The following is a 26,704-nucleotide window of genomic DNA, read 5'->3' as shown; positions in this document are numbered from 1 at the left end:
TAAGAGGATCAAAAAAGAACTTGGTAGATTACATTGACAAGAATTTTCAGAATTTGTATACTTGAAGCTAACAAATGTTAAAGGTCAACTAATGTTCATTCTTCAAAGCCTAAATCAATCTCTAATTGCTGCAGATTAGAATAGGACCTAATTGGAGGGGAGAAGGGAGAAATGTGCTTAATGGAAGTGCTCTTGCCCTTCCCCTGAAGCAGCTGGAGTTGGCTTCTGCCAGGAACAAAATACTAGATTTAGAAAGGCAGCAGCTGAGACACGGTCTGGCAATTGCTGTCTACTTTTTTAGATTATCATTAAAGGTTCAAGGAAAATGTTATTTAAGAATAATACTCTTAATTGTCTTTCTGTGCTAAAGGAAGTAAACCACATTCATTTTAATTTCATAAAAAACAACATTTTGGTTGGTCAGATTGTCATATGCTGTTCGTTTTCTATGATTAAGATCACAGATATTGAACTGTAGTATCTGTTGGGTTATGGAGTATTTTATGTGGTAGATGTCTATTTCATGATTATACAGGAAAATAGATTCCATAAAACGTTAGAAATGGCATACTCCGCTCTACTGGGGAGATTAACATCAAAATGTTGACCTGCCAGAGGTAAAGAAGGCTAAAACTGTGAAGCAGTGATAAAGTTGAGCGGGCGGTATTTGGTTTGGATTTCTTTTTCCTTCAAAATGAACTTTCAGCTTTAAAGTCGTATTTACAAAATAGCTGTTTTTCTACAAGTATCAGTACTGTACATTATGAATTTGAAAATAATTTTTGAAAAATATTTTATGTTCATTTGGCTTTTTTGTGTTTTTTCCTCCTTTATTTTTTGTGTGTGCTTCACACTATTTGTGAACTAAAAATGAAGTTGAGTTGCCTTTTCATGGTAATTTTAAATTGTTTTTTTAATTGAAGTATTTAGGTTGAAAACATTAAGTAGAAGATTGGTTTCTTTATATAAAGTCTCTTGCAAATGTGGTATTAATGTGTGAGAAAGAAATGATCTTGTGGAAGGGGTATTATTATGTAGTTCATATGTATATTTAGTGTTGGAGTTGTATATTATTTAGAGAACTCCTATACCATTTACCCTGAATATGCTAATGCTTTTACAGGTTTTAGAAACTGCCTCCCTCGCTGGAAGTGCAGATACGCCAGAGGAAATCAAGCACATCTTAGCTGAGAAGAATCAGCTTCAAAATGAACTGCAGCGCTGTCTTCTGGAGATGCACCAGAAGGATCTGCATTTCCAGCAGATTAATTCAAAGGTAACTTTGAACAACAGCTCTGATCCTGAACAGCTTGTGTGAATCTGACCTGGTATCAATGTGCAAATACTGCTAAACTGGTGGTGTCTTGCACGATTGAAAATTAGTCAGCTTTAAAACTTCGATTCTTGAAAATGACCCTGTTGGCTCAAACTAGAAATTGCAAGCTGAATGTCAGTATTATCTTTCTGTCAGGCTTTCCTGACTTCTTATTTGCCTGAGAGAGGTTTATTTGAATCTGCATTCTGAAGACACTGATGAGGCACTGCTGAACTTCTATTCGAAGTAAAATATTTTTCATTAGTGACAGAAACAGATGTCTGTCTTAGCTGGAACAAGATTTTAGCTATCTCATACCAAATTTTAAATACCTCAAAAACGTTTCATCACAAATTTTTGATGTATTGTGGCTGGTAAGACAGTAAGAGTGTGTGTCCCTGCATACACATATGTGTTTGTGTTCAGTTTTGTTCACAGAAGTTTGTAAATGTTCTTGGAATACCCTTGTTGTAATCTCTCCGCGTGGTCTGGTGTTTGAAGCAAGTTAGGTGTACATTAACTTTCATCTCTCGTGGTGTCTGTTTTCACTTCTTCACCCAAACATTTTAGAAACTTAATAACAATTTTAACCAAAATTTGACACAGGTGTAGGCATCTCAAGCTCCTACAAGTGAATATGAGCATGTAGGTACATGGGTGGAGACACAAATTACAATCTGTTGTTTGAAAAGACGAAAAAACTCAACTGCTGAGTGTTCCTGGACTGCCCGGTGAACGTGTTTATACTGTCAAGCTTATTTGGCTGTGTGCATTGTCCTGAAGTAGGGGCTATGTAGACGTTCTTTTGCTGGGTGGTGATATCATAGCAGACACAGGGAGGAAGGCATTGGGGTTTAAAACCCTGAGTTTCTGGTTTGGACATATTGATGACAGGGGAAATCAATACACAGGTTTCATTATTTCTGCTGGTCATAAAACAGCTAGTCAGATCTTACCAAATTGTGACTTTGCCAAAAAGTTGATGCAGTTTGGAAACTAGTACTCAGTTCTTTCCAACGGCAGGTCTCAAATCTGTAGTAATTTCCTGGAGGAGGTAATTCCTAGTTTTTATTTATTTAAATGTTAATGTCTTTCAGGTTGTGCAGTCAGCCGAAGAGAATGCTGTCTTGTCTTCCCAGTTGAAGACTCTTTCGCAGACTCTAAGGGATAACCAGCTGCGTTACACTGACTTGCAAAATCGTTATTTAAGACTGGAGAGGGAGTATCAGACGATGCAAGTGACATCTTTCCAAGGCACTGTTCAGGTAAACAAATATATGGAAATGTTTTCAGGGTTTTTTTTTTTTTCCATGCCTACGCTTTTCTGGTTTTCATGCTAAAAAGGAAGTAAATCTTTTTGTTGTACTGATTCAGTACTTTTGCTAGCCCATGATGTGCTGAAGATAACAGCTTTACAACAATGAAGACAGTTGGTTTTGTCTTATCATTTAAGGAAGCTGTTTATACATGCTTTTTGTTGTTTTGAAGTATTTTTTTAATTGATCTACACCTGGCAGAGGTAATTGATCACTAATCACTGGGTCAGTAAAGTGCTAATTTCACATCAGTCATGAATCATTTTGCAAGTTGAGTAATATTTTTCAGAAGCGAGATCTGTATGGCCAGTTCAGCATTTCAGTACCCTTTGCCAACCCCTCATACACGTCTCTTAAGTTTATTCCTTTGTGATCTTTTCACTTCTAAAAAGTTTTCCTGTACTGCCGTGGTTATTCAGTAACAATTAATATAATACCTTAAAATAACATATGGGTACGTATATAAAGCAACCCTTACGCTTCCATAAACAGAAATAAACACAAACAAGGAGAACTGTAAACTAAAAAATAACTGAATAGCTACATTACTTGCAAAACTGTGGTCAGTGCAATACTACTATGTGGATGCGTAGCTGCATTTCTCTCACTTCAGCCATTGTTCAGAGATTGCTGTATTATGCAGTGTACATGAGTCCTTCAAGTCCTGCAGCACACGCAGGCAGTATCCCTCATCAACTTGCTGTTAGAAAACAGGTTTGGAAAACTGCAACTCCAGAAATTAAAAGATTAAATGGCACAAAGAATGTTTTGTTCCACTTTTGTGGTGCTTTTATGGCTTCTTTAATTGAAATAAAGTTTTTTAGCAAATAGAAAAATGGTGACTGTCTTTTTTCCTCTATAATATTTTCTAGGATGAAACTAGAGCAGAAGTTCCCCCTGGAGCACCACAGGAAAGATCTGCGATTATTGTTGAAATAGACAATATGGAGCTCAGTGAACTCAGAAAAAGGTCAGGACTGAGAGCATGTATTAGCAATATTGTTTTCCTGGCAGCTGTGTTGTGAGTGCAAAAGTAATGCTTTTGTATCCCTCTAAGGCATTTCAGGGGAAAAGGGAAAGAAGTGGATTTACAGTGGATTAAATGAATCCTAGTCATATTCTTGAATTGTTACCATCTGGTAATGTTTGTGGGGTTTTTTTGTAAAGATATATACTTACTGGTGACTTTATTTCAATATCTAAGCTAAAGCATCTCATTATAATTAAGTCTTTATCACAAAAAGAGAACGTTTCTTAATAAAAAAGAATAAATTCTTTCAGTATGTGAAATACTGATTTCATATTTCATTTTGTCATAGGCTTGCAGAGACTGAGCAACAATATGATTCAGTGCAGCAGGCTCTCTCACAGCTGACAGAAACCCTGTCAGAAGAGAAGAGGAGGAGAGAAGCTGCAGAAGAGGCTCTTGGACTCTCTGAGGAGCAAAGTAACAGGTGAAATACTCCTGCTGTTAAAACATGGGTGGTTTTTCTTTTGAAAGAAAAGCGTCAGTAAAACTTAGATCTTTTTCTTTTCTTACACTTTTGAAGTATGTGACAGTTAGATTGCTGCATTAAACCCTTACGGGGGTATGAAATAACTTGCATGTTCAGAGAGCCAAAGCCATCTTTCGCTTCTGTTTCCCCTTGGACAAATGCATGGTGAGGTTTTCATTTACTCTATGCTTGGAGTAAATGCGAAGTGTACTATAGAACTGGAAAAAGGAGTGCCAGGTTTTTTGTTTATGCCTTTTATTTTTAGTGAGATTAGTGATAGGTTTTCCTTAGGTTTCTGAGTAAGTAATAGAACAAGTAGAACAAACAAATAATAAAACCTGCTTGTGGGTCTGCAGTACTGGAAGCAATGGGAATGCATGTGTAACTGTGTTAAAAAGCTAGATTTAACTCTATGGATCAAAAAAATGTTATGTGCTTTGGGATTGTTTTTTTATTTATTTAATGTCTTGCTTCAAATATTGGACTCTGTAGTCAGTGGTAGTTCTTTATTTTCAAGCTAGACAAAAGTATCACATATTTAGCACCTTTAGCACAGCCACTGTTTAGATTTAAAATATTATTATTATTATATTATACTATTATAAAATACTATTATCAGTCTGCCTATATAGTGCCCATCACTGCCATCATCTGAAAATTACTATTCAATTGGCTAGTGGTGGTGTGGGTTATTCTGAATGAATGAAACACCTTGAGAATAGATTGTAACTAGAAACTGAAAAAGACATGGCATTATAAACTCAGTCTTACTGCTTTTTGTGGGGACTTTCCCCCAGTAAGGTAAGTATACAAAATACTGTTTATGTGAATTCAGTACTTTAAAAGAGGAGGTAATTCAGTACTCCATTGTCTGCCTTTAATCTTCTAGATTTGAAGTAAGCAGTTACAGGTCTCTACCTAGTGAATACACTGTTCAGATGGAAACTGAGGAGGAAAGGGAAGCCTTAATCATCAATCCTAGTGAACATGTCGTTGTGCGAAAGGTAAGTAAATGAAAGCTTTTAAAAACCCTGCATTATAAACTACTTCAAAGTAGTGTAAGCATTGCATGCTGCTGGTTGCAGACTAGATTGAAGGTGGCACAGCTCACGGTGTCCCTCACACTACCCCTTTCTTTTTTTTCTGTCTTCCCTCTGCTATACCTTTCTTTCTACTGTCATTCATTTTTGGAGTGCAGATTTCCCTTCTGAGTGACTGAAAGTCCCCAATTTTGGGTTGTCCTCTTTATATGTAAACACTGGCATGAAACAGCTATGTGTCTAATCTGCCTTGGCTCTGAAAATCTGAGAGTGAAGTACTCTTTCATTGCGTTAGGTATTGTGGAGATGGGTGGGCTGTAGAGGCATCCACTCCAAGTAGCAAACTACTAGCAAAACTATGTTTTACTGAAAAGAAAGTCCTTAATTTCTTTCTGCTTGGGTTTTGGATGGTGCGGCAAATACAGGCAGTTGTGTAAACCATGCCATAGAACACATTCCATATGTCCAAATTAAAATGTGAATAATGGTATTTATTTTACACATGTGGCCATTAAACAAAATGTGTGTGCATATAATTAGGCAATTTCACCTCTAGTATATGTGTATAATTACATCATACACAAATACCTTGACTCCATTCCTCTCCCCTTCTATTAATGCTGTTTTCTTTGGTCTTTGAATCATTCGTGCTTACAGCTTGTGTTGTGGCACCCATTGCTGCATCGGAGGCAAAAAAAAAAAAAAAAAAAAAAAGTCGAAGTTGCAGTGGAGCTTCTTCTGACTTGTATTCATGATTACTTATTTGATGTTCTTTGTTTTGTAACCAGATGAAGGGAGGAGCCCTTTCCTTCCGAAGATGGGTTCGAGGGCGAAGTCTTTACTGTTCTAAGCTGCTGACCTCCAGAGCAAAATCCCGCTATTTATTCCTCACATACCTAGTTACACTACATCTTGTTGTTTTACTGTGCCTCACTGGTGTTCTCTGAATACACTGCGGTTTTTGGATGAATTATTTCCCTGTAGGTGATGGTGTGCCAATTGAAGATGATAGACTTTTCACATGCTGCTGTTAAGCTATGCACTGGACACAGTTGTATATATTCTTGTTACGCTACATGAATCTTGAGCTCCTTAAAAGAAATTTCTGTATATCACAGTTGCTCCAAAGTCGACTTGAATTGCTCTAACTGTGGAATATTATATTTGCTAAGGAGAAAATATTCCCCTCAGCCCTATAAAGAAACTGCTGCATACAAGGTATTTAATAATGTTTGTGAGTACATAATGATTGATTACTACTGAATGGGTTGTAAATGATATCTTTTCTATATAAATTTTATTTTAAGAGTTAAACTATAAATTTTAAAGGAGTATTCAGCTATTGCTGTTTATTGACTTCTTGATTATAACAAGAAGTTTTATAGAGTGCAATAAAGGAAGAACTACTGGATTTTTGATTTTTTTTGGTTTGCTTTGGTTTGTTTTTTTTCTGAAAATAAAAGAATTAAGAAAGTTGTTCTTTGGCCATACGTTTTGTAAAGGCTGTTAAAAGGTCCACAGATATATATGTGGTAATAAGGTAAGGCAATGATCAAAGATTCAGAATTGAGATGACATGAAGAATGTCTTCAACTTATTATATTCCTTTACTCTTGTTTAAATGTGCAATTTCTGTAAGCTTTCTCATGTTGATGGCTTTTGTTTGTTTGTTCTGTTTTGGTTTTTGGGTTTGTTTAATTCACTTGCACTTCTTGTCTTGGTGGGTTTAGTTACTGCCTGTCTTTGGGGCAAAATGTTACTGAGCTGCTCAGCACATGAAATTCAATCTTAAAAAGACACAGCCTTACATAGGTCACATGTTTGGGCTTCGAGGTACAAATTCATAAAGGGTGCATTTTTAACTAAGAGGCTGGGAGAAGCAGGATTTGCATTCAGTTTCTGCTGACACGTGGTAGATGTGTGTTACCTGTTAATACATCTGTGTTTTGTTACAATGTTCCCTGAAACTGCACAGCTGTTTCGCTGATTCAAAAAATAGTTTATTTGTGAAGATTGTACCAGTGGAAGCTGGAAGGTTGTTTTTACGCCCTGTATCATTGTTGGTGTTTGTTCTCGCTGTGTTTCCACTCACATGTGTATGAAGTGGGGGGATACAGTCAAGCGGAGTCTAAAGGAGTAGACATACAGTCACAAAAAAGGAGTAGCTGTTCGATTTCCTGTTTGCTGGGCTAAACCCCCAAAAATCGTGTGGGAAAAGAAAAACGTAATGAGTATGGAAGTAGAAGGATTCAGTTGGTTTTACTGATGGGCAGACACGAGGTTGGCTTTGAAGAGATGTTAGTGGATTATCTGTTTAGGGTCCAAGGACTTTTGTATGCGAGGTCTGCCACACAGTTGTGTGACAGTTAAGAAAGAGGGGTTGGCTGGCATTTACATTTGCAGAGGTAACATTTACCAAATTGTATCTGATGTTCTGCATCGCTTGTGTTTGTCATGTGGAGTAGGACATACTGCCAGCTGTAGTTAGCACTGTAGGTAAATCCTGTAAACTTTCTTTTGATGGTTCTTTCCTATTTCTTAGTCTGGTGAAGGTCTGAATTTCTATATAAATCAAATATATTCCAATAGAATTGTCTTTTTGTGTGTGTGTGTGTAAAATGGTAATGGCTCATCTCTTTGGAATGGCTGATTGCTGATTCAGTCCCTGTTTTCAGCCGTGGTGTCACCCAAACGCTGAGATAAGTCAGCTATTTTCAGCCTTGGGCCACACAAACAACCACCAGGTACAGTTGAAACCTGAGTACTGTACATGTTAAGGCTTCTCCCTTTCCAGCTTGAAGGTGGGTGTTAACAGAATGATAGCAAGCTATTCTTAGCTAATTGTGTTATAATGAAGCAACATGTTTTCAGATGACAACAGTGGACCTACAAATCCTTCCAGTCTTACTCATCTAGTGTGAGGGACTTTTGTCTTGGGGGGAGAAAACAACCCTCTGGTGAGGCAGAGCAAGTTAGTGAGTGGGAGAGGATCCAGAGACGTTAGAAATTCTGCCCTAATTTATCCAGGCCTTTGTGCTGTCACTGTGATAAGCATAAACTGGAAAAAAAAGTTTCCATAAATGGCTTGACATGTGTAGATACTCTGTGAACTCCATTCCAGAAGCTGATATAAATGTAATGGAAGGTGAGATCATGGTATTTACAAAGAGGCTTTTACAAATCATCACCATTTCCTGGTAAGTATTGCCCTGAGGGTTTTTTCTCATGTTGTAGTTCATGATTTTAATGCGTTGCTTCTCTTGATCGGAGATCTTGTGGGGATATACACACTTCTTCCTGGATTCGGATGCTGCTTGCCTCAGGCTTTGAAGGAATTCCAAAGGGTCTCCTGGTGGAAAGTAATTCAGGTTTGACTGCATGGTGGCAGGGAAATGTGCAGACCTTTCTCATTGCTGGAAGGATCAGTAGAGTGCAAGGAAACCTTCTTAGTCTATTTGAACCCTGGAAGAACAGTTCCATAGTGTTTTCTGTCTGCATGTTGGGCCTTATGCAGAAACCAAAAAAGTATTTCTCTGTTAATTTTATTAAATTTTGCACTAGGAATTAGAAACAATTGAAACTAGAAATTAAAATAAAGCAAACTTAGCAAATTTATTTAGGAGCTTTATCTGGTGAAAAGACTTCCAAATAGCTGCTTTGTGAAAATGATTATTAAACCTATAAATTCAGCTGTAAAGCAATGACATGACTCAATCAGTGGAAGCAAAGCAAAATAATAAAAAAAAGGGGGGGGGGGGTTGGGGAATCAACAAATTCAGCAATTTGACACTTACTAGTAAGTGTCGGTGGCTTTGCAGGAATCTAATTAATAGTGCGTAAAAGTGTAAGCAACTGCTGCCAGCACTTCAAAGTGTAACTTGTACAGCTCAGCTGGGGTTCCTCTCTGAATTTGGTTTCTCTGAGTATGGCTGTACTGACTTTAGTTGTACATGTAAAGCTACGTATAGAATGCTGTGTGTATGAATGAACAGGGGTATTATTTCTCACCATGTAGGATTAAACGTCTTGGTTCTCTCCAGCTTTCCTCATAGCCAAGGAGCGATGCTGAGCTCCCAGAGCTTTATAACATTTCTGTACTTTAAAACTCTCTAAATTCTAGTATCTCATCTGATGTCATTTCTGATACTTCTAAGAACTGTTTCCTTATGTTTTACGTTGATGGAGTCAGAGTCTGGGCACAGTTCTGTAATCTTGGATGCTGCTGGTAAATGTTTGGCTTATTGCATTCGAAAAGCCTTTTCCTGAGGGTTTTAGAAGAAAGTAATAATTCATGGCAACATGAACAAATGTTCAAAAATACCAGCTACTGGAACTCATGGTTAAACATTCCTGTGTTAAAGCTGTTAACAAATGTACATGATAGAACTATTCTGCTTCCTTATGTGAAAAAGAATCTTCCAGTCATAAGCACATCAACAAGAATTAAAATTATTTTTCTTATTTTAAAGTAAGTCATATTTTTGAATTAAGCTTTCATTTCCCTGTGAGCATTGGGATCAGCCATGCCATAGTCTTGCTTTGTAAAGCCTATGGGAAAGGATTAAACAGCAGGAACTTTGTGCAGTAAAAACTCTAAAACTGTTCCTGTTTGTAAATCTCCAGGGACTTCGGTATTCTTGCAGACATTCTTGGAAGAGCCTGAGAAATTTTAAACCCCACAAACAGGGCAGCATGAATTGGTTGCAAGGCAGACCCTAGTGCTCGTGGCCACTGCTCCTGGCCTGCCTGCGCATGTAGGGCTTTGGTGGAACTGGAATGCCATCAGGAGTCAAGTACATGTTTGCATTAATTGCAAAAATGATGCTTAATACATTTTTGCTTTGTTAGGAACAAGAACCTTGCTGGACAAGTAAGTGGTTTTCATTCCTTTCCCATTCCTGAAGTACCTTTCCTTTACCAAGTGAAGTTGCCAGAGAAGGAAAAATAAAAACCTTCTGTTCTCGACTGCCTAAAGAGGCAATCGTACGGTCCTAAAAATAACCAAGGAATCCAAAATAGAAGTCTTGGTGAAATTCAGGCCCTCGCTTGGTGGGAGTTTTGCCATGAATTTCAATGAGTTCAGGACTTTGCCCAATGTGTTGTCCAACTGCTGAAGTGGAGTTGTTCCTGGGCCAGCTGCCTCTTGTTCTGTGTCCCAGAATAACCACTTCGATAAGGTATTTACCACTTACAAATATGGAATAGGCCCTGTAGTGAGCACTTCACATTACGGAGGAGCTGTCGTTCAAAACCACACAGCAAATGCTTCCCTGAAACTTTTGGTGCGAGTTATTTTTAGTTGTTTGTTTAAGATTGATGATGACCCTTCAAGAAGAAGGCAAATTTAAACATGCCGCTGGGGAGCAACTGTGATCTTCAAAGTAGTGAGTGTTCAGTGAATCTTATTTACCATCTAATTACTAATGTTACAGCTGGTGGGTCCGTATGATCAATTCATTTTTAATGAATGAAATTTTTAGAAGATAATTCAGCCTTGGAAGACATGGGGTGACGCTTGCTTAAGTCCAAGTGCAGCTGAATGTGTATCCTTTAGCTGAACTTGTCCCATGGTCATGAGGCCAATTAACAGAATATCACAGGAGCCCTTGAAGCTAATTTCTGACAGCCCCCACCCCCCTATATTTCCCTTTTGGAAACAAAGGCAGAATGTCGTGATTAATTTGCTTCAGCAGAACCTAGTCAAGCTGAAATTTATGTGGATACTTAACATGCTTCGCAAGATCGAGGCATTAGCATAGACTTTGCTGTTTAGGTTTATTCTTTTCCAAAATTATTATTGTTACAGCAGTTTGCTCTCTAAATGATGAAGAGTTACATCCGTCCTATTCCCTTCCATCTGCTCCACCCCACCCCAATTACTGTTTTGCAGCCAAAATTGTGAGGCACTATGTGCGATGACGATGAAACCACAGCCCTTGTATGTGACAATGGTTCTGGGCTTTGCAAAGCTGGGTTTGCAGGAGACGATGCCCCAAGAGCTGTATTTCCATCCATTGTTGGACGTCCTCGACATCAGGTCAGTTGGTACCATCATGGAAGTGCTGTCTGGTCTGGGTGGTTGGTTTTGAGTTGAGTTTGTTTTTTTGGTTTGGTTTCTTTTTTTTTTTTTTTTTTTTTTTAGACTTTAGACATGGCAATGAGAAAGCAGCAGACTTAGGCAAAACTTCATTGGCCTTTGTAGGAGTTTAGCTTGTTAGGAACTAGAGGATTGAGCTGCGTGTCTTTATTACTATGAGGTAAATTTCATCCTTTGGAAAAAAGTGTTCATCAGCGAAAAAAATACTGACTGTAGAAGAACCTAAGTGTTTTAATGATACAAAAGTGTCTTATAGGGAAAAAAACCATTCAACTTGTTGGATCAATTAATACTTGCTGTATCAATACGAAGAAAAAAAAAAGCAGAACATTGCTAACATGAGAAACCAAATGAGTAACAGTGCTAAGTTCCTTTTCTTGTTCCATTAAGCAACAGTATGGCCCAATAAACTTCAAAAAAAGGTTTCTAGCAAAGGATAAATGTGGCTTTTCTTGGCCTTGGAAAGGTGTTTTTCTGCTTACCTTGTTTTCTAACAGTTGTTTTACAAATAGAAGATGCAGATATTTGTTTATTTGAGTCATATCCGAGTCAGAATTTGCTGGGTTAAAAAAACCTTTCCCTGAAGTTCTGTGGGGTCTTCTGCTGAGCTAAATAAACCTGGGTGGACAGGTAGGAAATACTACGCATTTTGAACACCTCTATGAATTGAAGTTGAGTGTCAGTTGTTGAAAATGTCCGTTCCTTAACCTCTCAAATTGTTCATTGTCTTCTGGTGTGTAATTTTGCAGTTAAGCAGCTCAGCCACTGTATTAGTGAATCTGTGAGAAAAATTGAATATTTTTATGCTAGTTGATGAATAATATTTTACCTTATATATTGTTATATTATCATGATAGGCTTCCCAATGCAAACATGATAAACTTTAGTAAACTCTTATTTAATAATAGAGGTTTTTTTTAGAAAATCTGTCTCTGTTTTACATAAATTAATGATTTTTTGCAAAGCGTATATTTTTCAACACCATTTCACCTCCAGAAAGGGGGAATCTCTCTGTTTAAAGGCAATAGAGAAGCTGCCTAACAGAAAAGGCAACTAAATCTGTACAGTAAATCTAGATATCTCTTTCACCTATAATTCCTTACCTTTATTCCTTTGTGGAATGACAAAGGACCCATCCCTTGTGGAGAGCCATGGGTTTGCGGATGCCTGCCTTGGCTGAGATGCCTTCCTTTGGTTTGGAAGCTGCCTTGCTCTTCCTAGTGGGTTTATAGGGGGACTTAGTACAGAGTAAGTGGTCACTGATAAATGCACATATTAGCTCCTTGCCTGTTCTGGGGGTACGTTCTAGAACAGCAGTAATGTATACAGTATTTCACATGAAGTTTTAACTTAAAAATGATATTCTGTCTTTAATGTGTGTGATATACTGCACTAATACTAGAGTAATGTACTTTGCAGGGTGTTATGGTGGGAATGGGTCAAAAAGACAGCTATGTAGGGGATGAAGCACAAAGTAAAAGAGGGATCCTGACGCTGAAATATCCCATTGAGCATGGAATCATCACTAACTGGGATGACATGGAAAAGGTGGGTGTTTATTTTAAATGTAATTTTGTTAAGGCATCCTCTTATCCAAGATGTACAATTTGCCATTAACTTTCTTGCAAACCAAAGGGAAAATCCTTGGAAGACTTTGTAATTGCCTATAGGTGAAGGGGTAGTAGAGTATGCTAGTGCAGGAGCTTATCAGCTCTTGGTACTTATAGAGTTACTTTTCTTTTAAAGAATAAATGCTTATTACTTGTCAGATTTGGCTGTATGTTATAGAAGTATTTTATGATTTATACATATTCTTTTTGGTCTTGAAGCTCATCCTGAGGCAGAACATTTGATAATGATAGAAAGTAGCTAAAGTGGAAAAAAAAAAATAAATACAAGCTGATGATTCATCAGAGGTGAATCGGAGAAATATTAAAGATATATTACTGAAGCTGGGACCAAAAAATGTGAGGTTGAACTGAAGAAGATGATGGGTGATGCCCACATGTTGTATTGCATATGACATTCTTAATGTTAATTAAAGAAGAAAAGACATACTGAGGCTTCATACTAATTCTTTGAGAGTGGGCTATTTTTTTTTTCTCCTGAAGCATGTTTTTCTGTTGCCAGTTCCAGTTAGCTTTTAACGTCTGAATGCTGAGAAGGCATCTTTATTCCCTATCAAGCAGGGCTTTCTTGGCATGCAGCCAGTGCAATGACCTCTTTGTGAAATGCCCACTTGAGGATGTCCCAGACCAGGCACAGGCAATGAGGTGTGCTCTCGGGAGAAGCTTGAAAGGCAGGAAGAGTCCTAGGGGCACTCTCGTTCTCCTGTGTTTCTCGATGTCCCGTATGTTGTGGTCTCGGAAGCACCTGAATTCCTACGTGGAAATACTGTACCTCCTCCTTAGAGACAGGATGGCAGTTTGGTCCCTTGCTGTCTCCAGGTGAAACAGAATGGGAAGGAAACACCACAAGCAAAGGCTTCTAGTAATGTTTTCCTGTGGAAAATACAACTGCAAGGAAGAGCTGGTGGTGTTCTATACTCACACTTGAGGAGATGTAGCATATAGAGTTACAATACATATGCCTAAAGTCAGTTGTTATGTCATATTCACAAACCCAGACTGCTAAGTGTAGGGTGTTCCAGACAAATGGACCAAAGTTAATACAGGAGCAATGGGAGTTCCTCAGTTCATATTGGGAAATAAATTGCCCACCTACTCCTCTAGATGGAAGCACAGTATTTGGATTTTGATATTGCACTGCTTGCTGGGAAGGACACCTTGCTTGTTTTTGTGGAGTAGAAAGTTTACCTCGTACATCCCTGCTGTCTACATTCAGCAAGAAATTATTATTTTCCTGTAGGGGAGAAAAAAAAATAATAATGGGAGGTCACTATTTCACATTCTTCCCTCAGCGACTGGTCTCTGCATCTGGAGATTACCCTGTGTATGTATAACAGGCTATGTATAACCAGTTCTTTCTCTGGGTAATGCCAGATGCTAGAGCAGACGTGTCTACAGTCTTGTTAGGAAAAGGAATTAGAGAAGGTAAAAAGGGTGGCACGTGCTTTACTGTAGTGTAAACTCATGGTTAGAGTGGTTGGTTTCAGGGTGTAATGGGGTGGGGGCTTCAGGCAGTGCTGTAATTCAGGTAATGGTCAGATACTATGTGGGTTCTTGTAGTTTGAACTTTTCCTCTGTTTGTCACTTAAATGGATGAAGGAATGACTTGTGAAAGCGGGGCCCTAGCCCACACTTACCTTCCGACAGGTGGCTTGCAACATGCAGTAGCTGGCAAAGATGCCCCAACTCTGACTGGTGCTCAGGCTTCTTGCTGAGCCCAGGAGCAGAGCGGGACAGAAAGTGGAGGCTGCCTCCAAGTGAAGGAGTGATGAGCATTAAATAGAAAAAATAAGCATGAAGGAAAAGGCAGTGGTAAGGAAGAAGAAAGAAACAGTGCTACTAACCTTTGTGATTATTTCAAGCAAGGAAAAAAGCTTGTTTTTTTAATATACAGGCTTCTCTGATTCAATCATGTGTCTCAACTTGTAACAGACATGCATGCACACATGCACATGCATGCGCACACACTGTTATGGCTGAGTAGTTCTGAAATGATATTCCTAAAGTTTTGATGCTATGAAATTATCTTTTATATATGTGTACATACATACATATATATTTTTTTCTCCTTCAAGATTTCTAAACCATTGCATGATTTTGGTCTGAACCACAGATTTCTCTCCGGTGCTTGGTAATCATACTACTAAAAGCATCACGATGTAGCATCATGATGCAGAAGAAACAAGAGAATTACTGGGTAACGTGCCAGAAAAGGGACAAAGGCATAATAGTGCAGTGCCCAACCATCCATGTTACAAAAAGAGGGAGGTCATCAAAAGATTAGGCCAAGTGTGCATGTGTGTGGGAGAAAGCGAGAGCTAGGATGCTGCAGGATGCACAGACTGTCGTGTGAATGGATGGTGAGGACATGTAGGCAATGAAATGAAGCATTCTTCTTCTCCTGTGCTTCAATTCACAATATTCAAATTGGGACTGCTCTGTTTTCCGCTGGAAAATAATACGGGGCATTGTACATCACTGTTAATCTATTCACAGCAACTGAGCTGACGATGTATGGGAGGGAAAGCATTGGGATGGAGGGTTTTCTGGCTCTGGTGACTACATAAACATTTAATATAAGTTTTGGAATAATCCTTCCTCAATCATTTCTGTTTGCTATTGTGCTTCCTGCTGACATTTAATTCTCATGACCTATAAAATCCAACACTGAACCTTTTTTGTTTCTTGTGGAAACATTATCCATTAACATGGTTATCATTAGGTCAGATCTAATAGGCCGTACAAGGGCTGATCGTGCCCAATTTGGAAGAAAAACCTGGAAACTGCCCGAGGTTTGTGCAGAGTCCAGCTTTGTGAGTTCAGGTGTGTTTCTAACTGCTGAAAGTGCCAGTACTTTGTTAATTATGCAAGCATGGAGGTTTCCTTCCCTTAGTGCTTTCCTGTGTGAAATGGCAGTTATTCTCTTGTATCTGATTTATATTTTTGTCTTAAACTTTTACGTGATTACTTCCTGTGTTATTCAACTTCTTTCTCTCTTTATATTCTAAACCTTCAAATGGAAGATAGCCCAGCATCCCAAACCCCAGTTGGGAAACATCTGATTTTTTTTTTAAATTTTTTTTTTTTTGGGGGTGGGGGTAGGACACACACACATTTTTTTTTTAGGGCTGATAATTTTCTTAATGAGTAATTCCAGCTCTGGACAGGTGTTGGCTTTGTAGGTACTTCCAATTTAGGGAATATCTTTTTTTCCACTAAAGTTCATTTTGGAACATAGTAATACTTGTTTCTAGGATATTAATCAAATAAACTTACCCATAAAACTATCCTGATGTTTTTTGCTCAGAAATAAGCTTGTTGGCTTAGGCAAAGCTGAGCTAAAAGGAGGGGGGGGGGAGGGGCAGGGAGAAAAAGGAAATAAGGGCAGGAAAGAATTAAATGAGAAGGTAACAAATAGTTCATCGTGTTACTGAACAGTCTCCCTTCAAGCTGACATCAACAAAAAAACCAGCCCTTCAGTTCCTAACAGCCAGTCTTCAGACAATCAAAGCCAGCATCGTTTGATATGGGTAGGACCTTCCAACATGAAAATCATGCTACAGTACTTCACAGACTGTCGCTAAGATATTTGAGTGAATGAGAGTTTGATTCAGGATTCACTGGGTGAAATATCTGTGTCATAGAGGGCCTTTCGCATCTGTGAAATAATTGGATTTCTAAATACCATCTTGGCAATGGCTTGCAACTGGGTCGGTCTCCAAGCAGCTGCAAGTGGAGAAGTCCTTCCAGGGCTAACAGTTCAGTGCCTGGCTCAGCCTCTGCATCAGAGCACTGGGGGGGGAACTCCCTGGTGTCCCTGCTTAGAAAGGACGATCTGTGCTCTCCTTAGGGGATCTAACTGGAAGGACTCCATTGTGTAGGTTATATTCTGCTGTTACATACAGTAGAAGCCAAATGGTTTGGGTTCTAAAGTAGAGTTGAATTTGGCAGATTCACCCTTGTGTGCTTTCTGTCTATTTTAATGTCTGTAAAAAAATGTTAAATCTATAATTACTCAGACTGTATTTGAAAAGCTTTCTGTGTAGGTCTGTGGACAGAAGAAACAATTTTCAGAACACTTTTCTAAAGCGGTTTTCATTTTTAGATCTGGCATCATTCTTTCTACAATGAACTCCGGGTTGCACCGGAGGAACACCCGGTCCTGCTGACCGAGGCCCCCTTGAATCCAAAGGCCAACCGTGAAAAAATGACTCAGGTAACCATCTGAGTGCTGTGCCACAGATAATTTCTGCATGAAAGCAGCTAAAAATGTAAATAGTTCTGGGTTGTCATCTTCCTTAATTTGGGAGGTAACCCCTTGGGGTTGGTGTGGGTTAGTGTGCTGGCTAAGCCATGGTGCGAGAGCCGGAGTTTGTGCTGCTCGTGCCATAGCAGTTTTCTGGATGGCCCTGCACTGTTCCGTGGTTGTGTGTGGCTGTGACATGTACATAACTAGTCTCTCAAAAGCCTGAAGTAATTTTCTTTGTTCATTAGACTGCATGTGTGCTTTATTCTGGAAGTGGGGAAGCTGGAGGCGAAGGTGGCTTCTGATGCCGAGTTCTGGTGTGTCGATAATGTTGACCTTGGATTCATGTAATTTTTTTGGATGGAGTTACAGGTCGTTGACAGATTTAAAAGTGAGGTTTGCGAGCCCTGCAACACTGGTCATGTACCAGCTGAATCACACTTCTGTATGAGTTTTGGGTCAGTGATGCCTTTTGTGGGCCTGCCTCTGGCCATTCAAACTGAAATGATGCTTTGCTAGATGTTTCTGCCTGTGACATACTCGGTCTGATTTAGCAAACTCAGATCAGAACCAAAAGTTGTCCTCTGAGGTTTGCATATTTTAGAGCAGCCTTCTGGCCAGAAGTCCACATTATAAATTTAGCCAGTGATGTAACCAGAAGTAAGTGTGATTTAAATACAAGTATAGGTATAAAATCACCTGGGAAAATTAGATGTGGCTCTGTACTTCCCTTTGTGCCCACTTTTGGCATATATTTAATAGGAAGATTATGCATCAATTTAGCAACAGTGTAAATAAACTAATTAAGTAGTGAGCTTGACAGCATGCATTACTAGGAGATAATACAACTGGGAGATAATAAACAACAACAGACCATAAGAAAAGCCTAGCTTATAACAACCAGGAAGTGTGGTTCATACAGTAGACGTGTCTGGGACTGTTTCTCTGTCATTACACTGTAATGGTAAATCCTGTTTTCGAGATTGTTTAAAGGCCTGTTGTTTATTACTGATTGCATTAAATTCATTACATTAATTAACTATGAAATATCGGTAATTCATGTATTCTTTAATTGAAAGCATACTTTTTATTAAAAGTAGACTTCATTGGCAAAGGTATTAGCTTATGAAATCCAAAGTTTAAGTTTAACTCCCTGATGCCAGTGGCTCTGATGGGTACAACAGTGACTGTTGATCACTATCAATGGAGGTATTTAAAAGATGTGTAGACATAGAGCTGAGGGACATGGTGTAGTGGTGGGCTCGGCAGTGTTAGGTTTATGGTTGGATTTGATGCTCTTAAAGGTCTTTCCCAACCTAAATGATTCTATGAAACGTGGTTACAGCAGCACCACTAGTGATGGGGTAGCACTGCCCAGTGTAGGTGGCATTGGCTTAAAAAAGGATACAGTGCATAGGGTTGTCCAGCTGGAAACAAATGTTCCATCTGCTCAGATAAAATTGCAGTGTATCTGACACAAGAGATGGAAAGAACTGGAGCTTGTTAGGACTAGAGGAGGTGGGGGATGAGACAAGAGAATATGCCTAAGGTCACCATAAAGAGAAAAAAAGATAAACTTTTGTATTTGCTGGGGGGGGGGAAGAATGAGATGTGATGGGTTTATACTAGACCAAGTGAGGTTTTAGCTAGACACCGAGAAACCCCTGAGTAACAATAAGTAGAGTGTATCACTAGATTTGTTTGCTGGAGGAATCTGTGGATGTTCCAGCAGAGGAATTTCTGAGACAGAAATTTATTACTGTGTCAGGAATGGCTAATTCTTCCTTGAGATGGGAATAGACAGATTATTCCTCGTGGCTTCTTTCAGCTGTGTCTTCTATACATTTGTGTGTGTGTATGTATACACACACTCCCTTAGATTGTGGCATTGTTGGAGTCCTGCCATCAGGCCCAAGGTGTCATCTTCAATTAACATTATCAGTAAAACTGACCTAATCTGAGGTTAATGGAAAGATATCCACTGAATTCAGTTTGTTGGTTTTTTTTAATGAAATTCTAAAGAAAGTGTAATGTGCTGTTCCCAGAAGAACCAGTATTTGTGAAAAAACAAAACAAAACTGTCTCTTTAGATACTTTTAAAGCATAGATCCTAAAGGTTTTCAAATTCTTCATTCTAGATTATGTTTGAGACGTTCAATGTGCCAGCAATGTATGTAGCAATTCAGGCAGTGCTGTCTCTGTATGCATCTGGAAGAACGACTGGTGAGTCTTTTCTGGGAGTGGTATTTTCCACCTGTCCTTCTCTCGTGGAGGTACATGCACACACACAGAGAGATGGTGATTATGGTGCACCAGCTGTGTATTGAGAAGAACTGATAGCCATATGGAGACTGAATACTTCCCACCATGCTGTGCAAGTACCTCTTCAGTTTTTTCAACTTCATGGCAGCTATGGGTATAGATTTATGACTTTGTGCTTCAAAAACTCAAGCGGCTACAGCTCAACTATCTGAACAGTGGAAAGGCTGTACAGTTTGATACTGCCCTTAATTGCACAGCATAGAGAAGAGGCAGTATCTTCACTAGATTGCTCCAAACTCGCAGTTCCTTCTTCCTTTAGACCTACCTCTATCATTAAGCTCCATTCCCAGTAGGAAAAAAACACCCCTTTCACTAGCTGGATGAAATATTTCACTTAAAAGTTTTCAGATTTCAGTCAGATAATGATGTCTGCTGTTAAGCGATCATTAATTAGAATTGGCATGGAGGTCTCTTATTGCCATTTAGAGGCTGATCAAGCATTAAGATGGTAAATTACTTCTTAGCAACTCTTCAGTCTTCATATACTTTGAGAAAAATTAAAATACCGTCTGTCTTTGTAGCCTGATGCCACAATATAATTTTGTATAAAAACATTGCTAGCTTACAGAAATTATAATTATCATAAATACTTGGTTTATGTTTAAAATGTGACTATTTGTATGCATGTTTGGTATCAAAAATGCCTTATTCATCTTGAGTGGAAAACATGTATTCATTTCCTATCCAGGAATGACATGGCTATGCACAGACAAATCACTGTTATATTTTCCCTGGTGGGATGGTTTATTTTAATGGCAGATTCAAACTTTTAGTTTTATAGATAGATTTTTATTTACAGTTTGCACGTTATTTTATATTTCTAAAGTGCTAGGGGTTGGCTGTAATGAAAGCCTCTGCATACATGTAAGATCATCATTGCTAGCAATCTGTTCAGCAAGAACAGTACAATCAAACTGCTGAATGTTGTGTCCCATCTCGTCCCCCCCCCAATGCAGTTGCTGCTAACGATTTTGTCTCACGTGAACATCTCTTTAGTTACAGAAATGACAGAAGCAATAGTCATGTGAACATCTTTGTTGTTGCATGCTTCAGTCAAGAGTATGGAGTGTGTGGAGGCCCTGTATCAGTGGGAAATGACCAGCTTCTCCTTTTCTTTCCTGTTCCAGGAATAGTTTTGGATTCTGGGGATGGTGTCACACACAATGTGCCTATCTATGAGGGCTATGCCTTGCCTCATGCCATCATGAGACTCGATCTGGCAGGCAGAGACCTGACTGACTATCTCATGAAAATTCTGACAGAGAGAGGCTACTCTTTTGTCACCACTGGTAATGAGCTGTGCTTTGGATGCACTTTGCATATGTTTGCTCTGTTAGTTGTCTTATCATGCAGGGAGCATGTACCTGGCGAGATGCATCAAAATCCCTATACTAGGCTGGCCCAGGAAAAATGGTTCATGTCAGCTAATGGGATCCTCCTGACTTTGGCTTTCAGCATATATGTTGAGCATCAGGGACGAGGATGCCACCTTATTAGGAAATCCAGAGTCACTGACAAATATAACTGGTTGTTGTGTTTGATCATACATGTTCCACAGACAAAGGAACAAAGTTGGTAGCTCGTAAGGGATGAACCTCAAGGTTTACATCATATGTGTAAACATTAATCTTTATGGTATTCCATAGTACGATATATCTTTTATTTGCTGATGAGGTAATGCATTGGTAATGAGGTAATTGGGCAGTGCAAAGGGAACAGAATGTGGCTGAGACAACAGGGAGGTCAGAATCCGATGAACTGTATGGCCATCATGAACTCAGGGAAACATGCATGAGAAAATCTGTGTCCTGGTTGTCGTTATGTATGTTAATTAAAATCTTGCTGGCTGTCTGCAGCGGAACGGGAGATTGTGAGAGACGTCAAGGAGAAGCTTTGTTACGTTGCACTGGATTTTGAAAATGAAATGGCAACTGCTGCTTCCTCCTCCTCTATTGAAAAGAGCTATGAGCTTCCTGACGGACAAGTCATCACCATTGGGAATGAACGGTTCCGATGCCCAGAAACTCTCTTCCAGCCATCCTTCATAGGTGGGACAGGACTTTCTTTCTAGAGACTTGACAGAGAATGAAATTATTTTTTCAGGAAGCATAGACAACATTCAGCTGTAGGAGCTGAGGTATTTTTTCTCAAATGACCTTAGAAATGTGCAGCTTCTCTTGACTTAATCAGTTGTTTGGAAGCTATGGACTCTGCTGCTACTGCTGGACAAAAAGATGCTCTCAGTTTAGAAATATCTGATTTCTAAGATAGTTTCAATCTCTTGTAAATGCAGTATAGTTTCTAAGATGACAGTTTAGAGTACTCTCAGAAGATCATGCTTTTTATCTTGACTGGCTGATACATAGCTGCACACTGCTGATTATGTAGGGTTTTTTTATCTGAATACTGCTTCCATTTATCTTTTTATTTTATTAATCTGTAATTTATTCATACAAAATCAAATTGTAGATTATTTTCCGGTAGTTTTATCTGTAGTGTTACAATTTCTATTCTATTCAGTGGGTGGCTGACAGTTTATGTGGTAACTCATGCTACCCTCACAAATTTCCCACTTCCCACTTAAATTCCACACTTGAGAACTGAGCAAAATGGCTGCAGGCAGTTTGGCACAATTTCCATTAAACTAAAAGGTACAGCTAGCTATGTTTGTATGCAGAAAGGAAACTCTTCAAGCATTAGTATAGTTCCAAGTTCTGTATTTGAACATCAGCAGGATAGAGGAATTTGGCTGTCAGCAGCGCATCAGGGGTCAGAAGTGGTGCTCGGCAATGGTCAGTATCAGAAACAAAGTGATGGAAATCAGGATTACCTGGATCACAGATCTTTTTCAAAATGTGTGTCGTAAGCTAGTCAAAAAGTTTAGTAGTTAAAGTTCAAACTGTGTCCCCAGGACTGTATCTGGTGTGTTCCTTTTCTTTAGCAAATGATGGTACCATAAGTTAACTTCACTGTACTGGCATTCAAATTAAACTAACACCTTAAAAGCAAGGTAGCTCACTGAAGTGCCAAGTGGGCTTCTATTTCTAGCTAACAGCATCATAAAATGTTATAAAAATGGCAAACTAATGCAGTACTACCTCATTTAAAATATTTCCTTGAATAATGTTAACTTTTTTTTTTACTTGAGGAAGTATAAAACCCAGTATGAAATCATAATAGGGATCTTTCTTCCTCCCAAGTGTATTTTGCTTGTATAATTACTATGCTGAGATTACAAAGAAGGTGAGGAGTATGTCCTGTCTTTGTCCTTCCTCTCCTAAGCATCACTTAGCTTTTTTTTTCCTGGAGTTTTCTTAAGGGAGGCAACTTGGACTAGTGAGCCTTCCTTTCGCTTTAACAGTAAGAAAAGAAGGGGACAAAGAAAAATAACATGTTGAAACTTCTTTTGCTCAGGGATGGAATCTGCAGGTATCCATGAAACCACTTACAACAGTATTATGAAATGCGATATCGACATCCGTAAGGATCTCTATGCTAATAACGTCCTCTCTGGAGGAACCACGATGTATCCTGGGATTGGTGATCGTATGCAGAAAGAGATTACAGCTTTGGCTCCAAGTACTATGAAGATTAAGGTAATTTTGAACACCTACACTTAGAAAAGAAGCTTTTTTGGAAAGTTGGATGTTATAAACAAATCAAAATGTCCATAAGAGAATGTCCAGGTCTTGCATCCCATGTTGCCATGTTAGGAGAGCCTTGTACAGCCTGCTTAATTAACACCTCTTTTCCTCCTATCAGCCAAAGCAGAATTACAGGAGTGATTTGAGAGGTACTGGAATAAAAATGGTTGCTGAAGCCATGGGAGTTGATGAGGTTATTTTGAGAGAATGTGAAACAACAGTTAAGGAAGAGAGTCCTGTTGGATTCCCAGTGAAATAGGGCTGTGAGGGAGAAAAGGGCTACTTGAAAGACACCACAGAGCAACAAGAGAGGTAGGGAGGAGCTTAGAGAAGATGGAGCTATAAATACTGAAGGGGGCATGAACAACTTGGCAAGTCACTGGAAATACTATAGGCTTCGAGGCTTAGCTATGAGTGAAAGTCATTAATGAAAAGGGTGAAAGAATAAATCCAAAATCCAAGCAGCACACAAAGTCTGCAGCTTGTTAGCTACTTGAAAGGACCCTTTCAAGACAATGTGTAGTGAACTAGAGAGGCCCTTTTCATCAGGCAGCAGACATACACACTAAACAGGCATGACAGGAATGGAAACAGGAGCATGCAGAAGCAGGGGAACATCCAGTATATTTTAACAATTCGGTCGCTAAGGGGTGAATCAGCAGGAGGTCTTCTAGCTCTACGTCTAGTGCATAGCTAGATACACAATGCTAGTCTATCTCAACATTATGGGTTTGGGGTTTTTTTACCTCAAAGTATTCCTTTATCATTAAAGAAACACACGTTCAGACCGTTCTATACAGTGTTGTCCCAGTGGTGTTTATTTACAACCACATTAGGTTAATATTTCAAAACTTTAATTTTCTTTCAGGTATGTTTATAGTTGGTTTGGTAGCTGTGTTACGGGCCATTTGCAGGTATCTCATGGGCTGCCGTATTTGTCTGCTCATAGTAACGTTACAGCATCTCTATTGACTTGAGGGGGAGGACAAAATATGGCAGCTGTCCTACCTCTTAGGTGCTTGACTTCACTGGAGTTGTACTTCTATGATGTAAAGACTTTAACTTAGTTACGCCATCCAAAGAGATGTTTACTGTGTTATCTGGTTGTCACTTTATTTACAAGAGATTGCACTTCTCTTCTAGATGATTGCACCACCAGAACGTAAATACTCTGTCTGGATTGGGGGTTCAATATTGGCATCTCTGTCCACTTTTCAGCAAATGTGGATCAGTAGAGATGAATATGAGGAAGCTGGCCCCTCTATTGTCCATCGCAAGTGCTTTTGAATACTTCCATCGCGTACCGTCAGTGATAAGTAGTGCTGTTTCTCTCCACATCACCTGCCTTCATTCACCTCTGAGGGTGGTTTGGCTTTCTTCCACATGTTAAAAAAACCACACTGTATGGATGTAATTTGAACTAGAAAATTACTTCTAATTTTTGATGCTAAAATGAGACTAATATTTCAGTGATGGGTGTTTTCCAGGATTATTAACAGTAGTTATACTACACACTTTTATAGACCTCCCTCTCTGCTGTGTTTGTGTTGCACTGCCTTCCAGGAGGTGGCACACAGTGCTGCCGTGTGTTAGTCTGTGCTGTTGATGGCAGGCCTGAAGTGTGCACATATGTGATTCTTTCAAACTCAAACATAAGGCAAGATTTAAGTATCAGAGAAGGCTTCTTTTATGCAGTTAAATGGTACACAGGATTCTTCTAAGGGGGTTTATTTTACTGACGATACAGAGGATTTATGTGGGTACTGATATGCACATAGGTACCAGTTGTTTCAGTGGAGCTTGTACAGGTGTCTTTTCCTTGGTCTCCTGCAGTTGTTTGGCAGGACACTGTTGTCTCCCTGTGACGAGTGCTCCCCACCAGTAAGGAGCTTCAACAAGCTGCAGTACTTCTGAACTTACATGTAACAGCAGGTTAATTTATTGGATGTATTATTGCTTTCTTCATCTTCCTAAGCAGTTAACTGATGTTTCATTTACTTCTGCTATATATGTGCTATGCTAAGCCAAGCTAATGATTGCAGAGTAAATAATAACCTTTTGAATATGTTTTTTAAATACTCTGGGTTTAATTGGATCAATAAAAGTGTAATTATCCATGTAAAGGCTGCTGTGATTTACATTGATTTCATAGTGGCTAATTTATCTGTTAAAGATAAAATAATAATTACTAGTTTATATTCTAATTTTATTATGAAAAAGATTTCATTCCCTCCGAGTTTTTTAGCTAAGCAATTTTAAAATGAGAACAGATTAGTTTCACAGTTTCTACTTAAAAAATACCAAAACACCAACTTAAATATCTTCCTGGATGACAGATTTTCATAATGTTCTGTATGAAGGTGAGAGTCAGCTATGAAGGTTTTACTGTTTCAGATACCAGGAGTGTTCCGTGTAATTCTGGATGCTGTAGACTTTGAATTGATGTGATGTCAGCCTTGATGTGCATTTCATGATTTAAATCAGACCTGTCAAGTTCTTGCCAGTAAATAGAACAACCTCTTTCCAAAGATGGGGGAAAGATGTAAGTTAGATTTACAGGCTTCTGAAAATACATCTAGGGGATATTTTAAAGAATCTTCTTACTACTGCTTACTACTGTTCCAGCTCAGGGTGATCACATTTCCTTATGCAAGCAATCTCTTAATGGTAAAAGCTGAAAGACCTGTAAGAGAAGGATTTTTCAAAGGTCTGCTGTAGCTGGCACTACCTAATAAGTAAAAGAGATTTATTTTACCCTTCATTGCCACTTTTGAACAGCAGTCAGTTCAAATTGCCAGTATCCATGTCTTCTTAAGCAAATGTAAATCATTACAATTTTTTCAGCCTCTGAGTGGATTTTGCTTTATTATCTTGGTCTCAACTTCTATGATTGCTCACTGCTAAAGTTTGTAATAAATCAACTTGATAATAAATCAACTTACATATAGGAATAGCACTGTTTAATGACCTTATTGCCTGCCTAAGCAACATAACTTACATTTTAATCTTGACTTTTTGTAGGTGTGATGTTCAAGAGGATAAACCTAGGTACTCAGATCTCTGGACCTGAGTTACGTCTGCAGTCCCCTGTAGTATCAAAGCAAAATTCTATTCACTTTGCTAATAATCTACTTGTCCTTGTTTCAGTATTAAAAATGATGGATCTTCTTTAGGTTTTCAATTTTATTTTTTCTAATATATCCTTTTAGTATATATTCACAGCTTGTTAATCAGGGAAAAAAAGGAAAATGTTTAAAAGCGTGGGTTGTTGTGGTTTTTTTGGGGTTTTTTTTGTTAGATGGCAAGGGAGTTACATGTTTACAGCATTTGCATATAATTGAATAAGTTCTTTGGGCTTTTCTTCTTCCCTCCCTTCCCCAGGTCTCCTCTCATTCTCCACAACAAAATTATCTTCAGTTCTTGGTTGGCATCTCTAGCTTCTGGCACAGCTGGGGCTCAGTGTTAGAATATGAATCCTCATCCCACAGCTGACTTTTTTTTTCAGTGTGGAAGAGCATGATTATGCTCTGAATACCTCCCTAACAATCTGCATGTGGAATCTTATTCAAAATTAACAGGCATTTTGAAAATAGAATTAAT

General features: G+C 38.7%; 2 protein-coding genes across 7 annotated transcripts in view; both read left to right on the top strand.

The window, feature by feature from the left end:
* LOC101919211 (golgin subfamily B member 1) overlaps positions 1 to 6,578 on the top strand; it is a 44,697-nt gene extending 38,119 nt beyond the window's left edge. For all 4 annotated transcript variants that reach the window (XM_055813438.1, XM_055813439.1, XM_055813437.1 and 1 more), the window contains 6 exons: positions 1,124 to 1,276; positions 2,413 to 2,580; positions 3,504 to 3,601; positions 3,951 to 4,085; positions 5,017 to 5,131; positions 5,956 to 6,578. In XM_055813438.1, coding sequence (XP_055669413.1) covers positions 1,124 to 1,276; positions 2,413 to 2,580; positions 3,504 to 3,601; positions 3,951 to 4,085; positions 5,017 to 5,131; positions 5,956 to 6,114 — 828 coding nt within the window. In that variant the 3' untranslated portion in view covers positions 6,115 to 6,578. The remainder of the gene's footprint in view (positions 1 to 1,123; positions 1,277 to 2,412; positions 2,581 to 3,503; positions 3,602 to 3,950; positions 4,086 to 5,016; positions 5,132 to 5,955) is intronic.
* A 209-nt stretch (positions 6,579 to 6,787) lies between these two features.
* On the top strand, positions 6,788 to 26,379 carry LOC101915966 (actin, alpha skeletal muscle B). Of its 3 annotated transcripts, none has more exons than XM_055813443.1 (9): positions 6,788 to 7,911; positions 11,058 to 11,204; positions 12,684 to 12,812; positions 16,998 to 17,108; positions 19,277 to 19,361; positions 20,588 to 20,749; positions 21,317 to 21,508; positions 22,875 to 23,056; positions 24,248 to 26,379. In XM_055813443.1, the coding sequence occupies exons 2-9, from the start codon at positions 11,076 to 11,078 to the stop codon at positions 24,389 to 24,391; spliced, it is 1,134 nt and encodes a 377-aa protein (XP_055669418.1). In that variant the 5' UTR covers positions 6,788 to 7,911; positions 11,058 to 11,075; the 3' UTR covers positions 24,392 to 26,379. The 3 variants fall into 3 exon arrangements, with proteins under 3 accessions (XP_055669418.1, XP_055669417.1, XP_027646694.1); XM_055813442.1 differs by having other exon boundaries at positions 6,788 to 7,968; XM_027790893.2 differs by having other exon boundaries at positions 6,788 to 11,204.
* Positions 26,380 to 26,704: the final 325 nt, after the last annotated feature.

Source organism: Falco peregrinus, chromosome 9 (genome assembly GCF_023634155.1).
Source record: "Falco peregrinus isolate bFalPer1 chromosome 9, bFalPer1.pri, whole genome shotgun sequence".
NCBI lineage: Eukaryota > Metazoa > Chordata > Aves > Falconiformes > Falconidae > Falco > Falco peregrinus.
Note: the sequence above shows the minus strand (reverse complement) of the source record. Positions and strands in the feature narration are given on the sequence as shown.

Coding starts and splice junctions, on each gene's coding strand:
- LOC101915966 (XM_055813443.1), top strand. CDS start 11,076: ATGTGCGATGACGATGAAACCACAGCCCTTGTATGTGACAATGGTTCT. Junction 17,109..19,276: donor ACCGTGAAAAAATGACTCAG/GTAACCATCTGA, acceptor TCTTCATTCTAG/ATTATGTTTGAGACGTTCAA. Junction 21,509..22,874: donor CTTCCAGCCATCCTTCATAG/GTGGGACAGGAC, acceptor TCTTTTGCTCAG/GGATGGAATCTGCAGGTATC.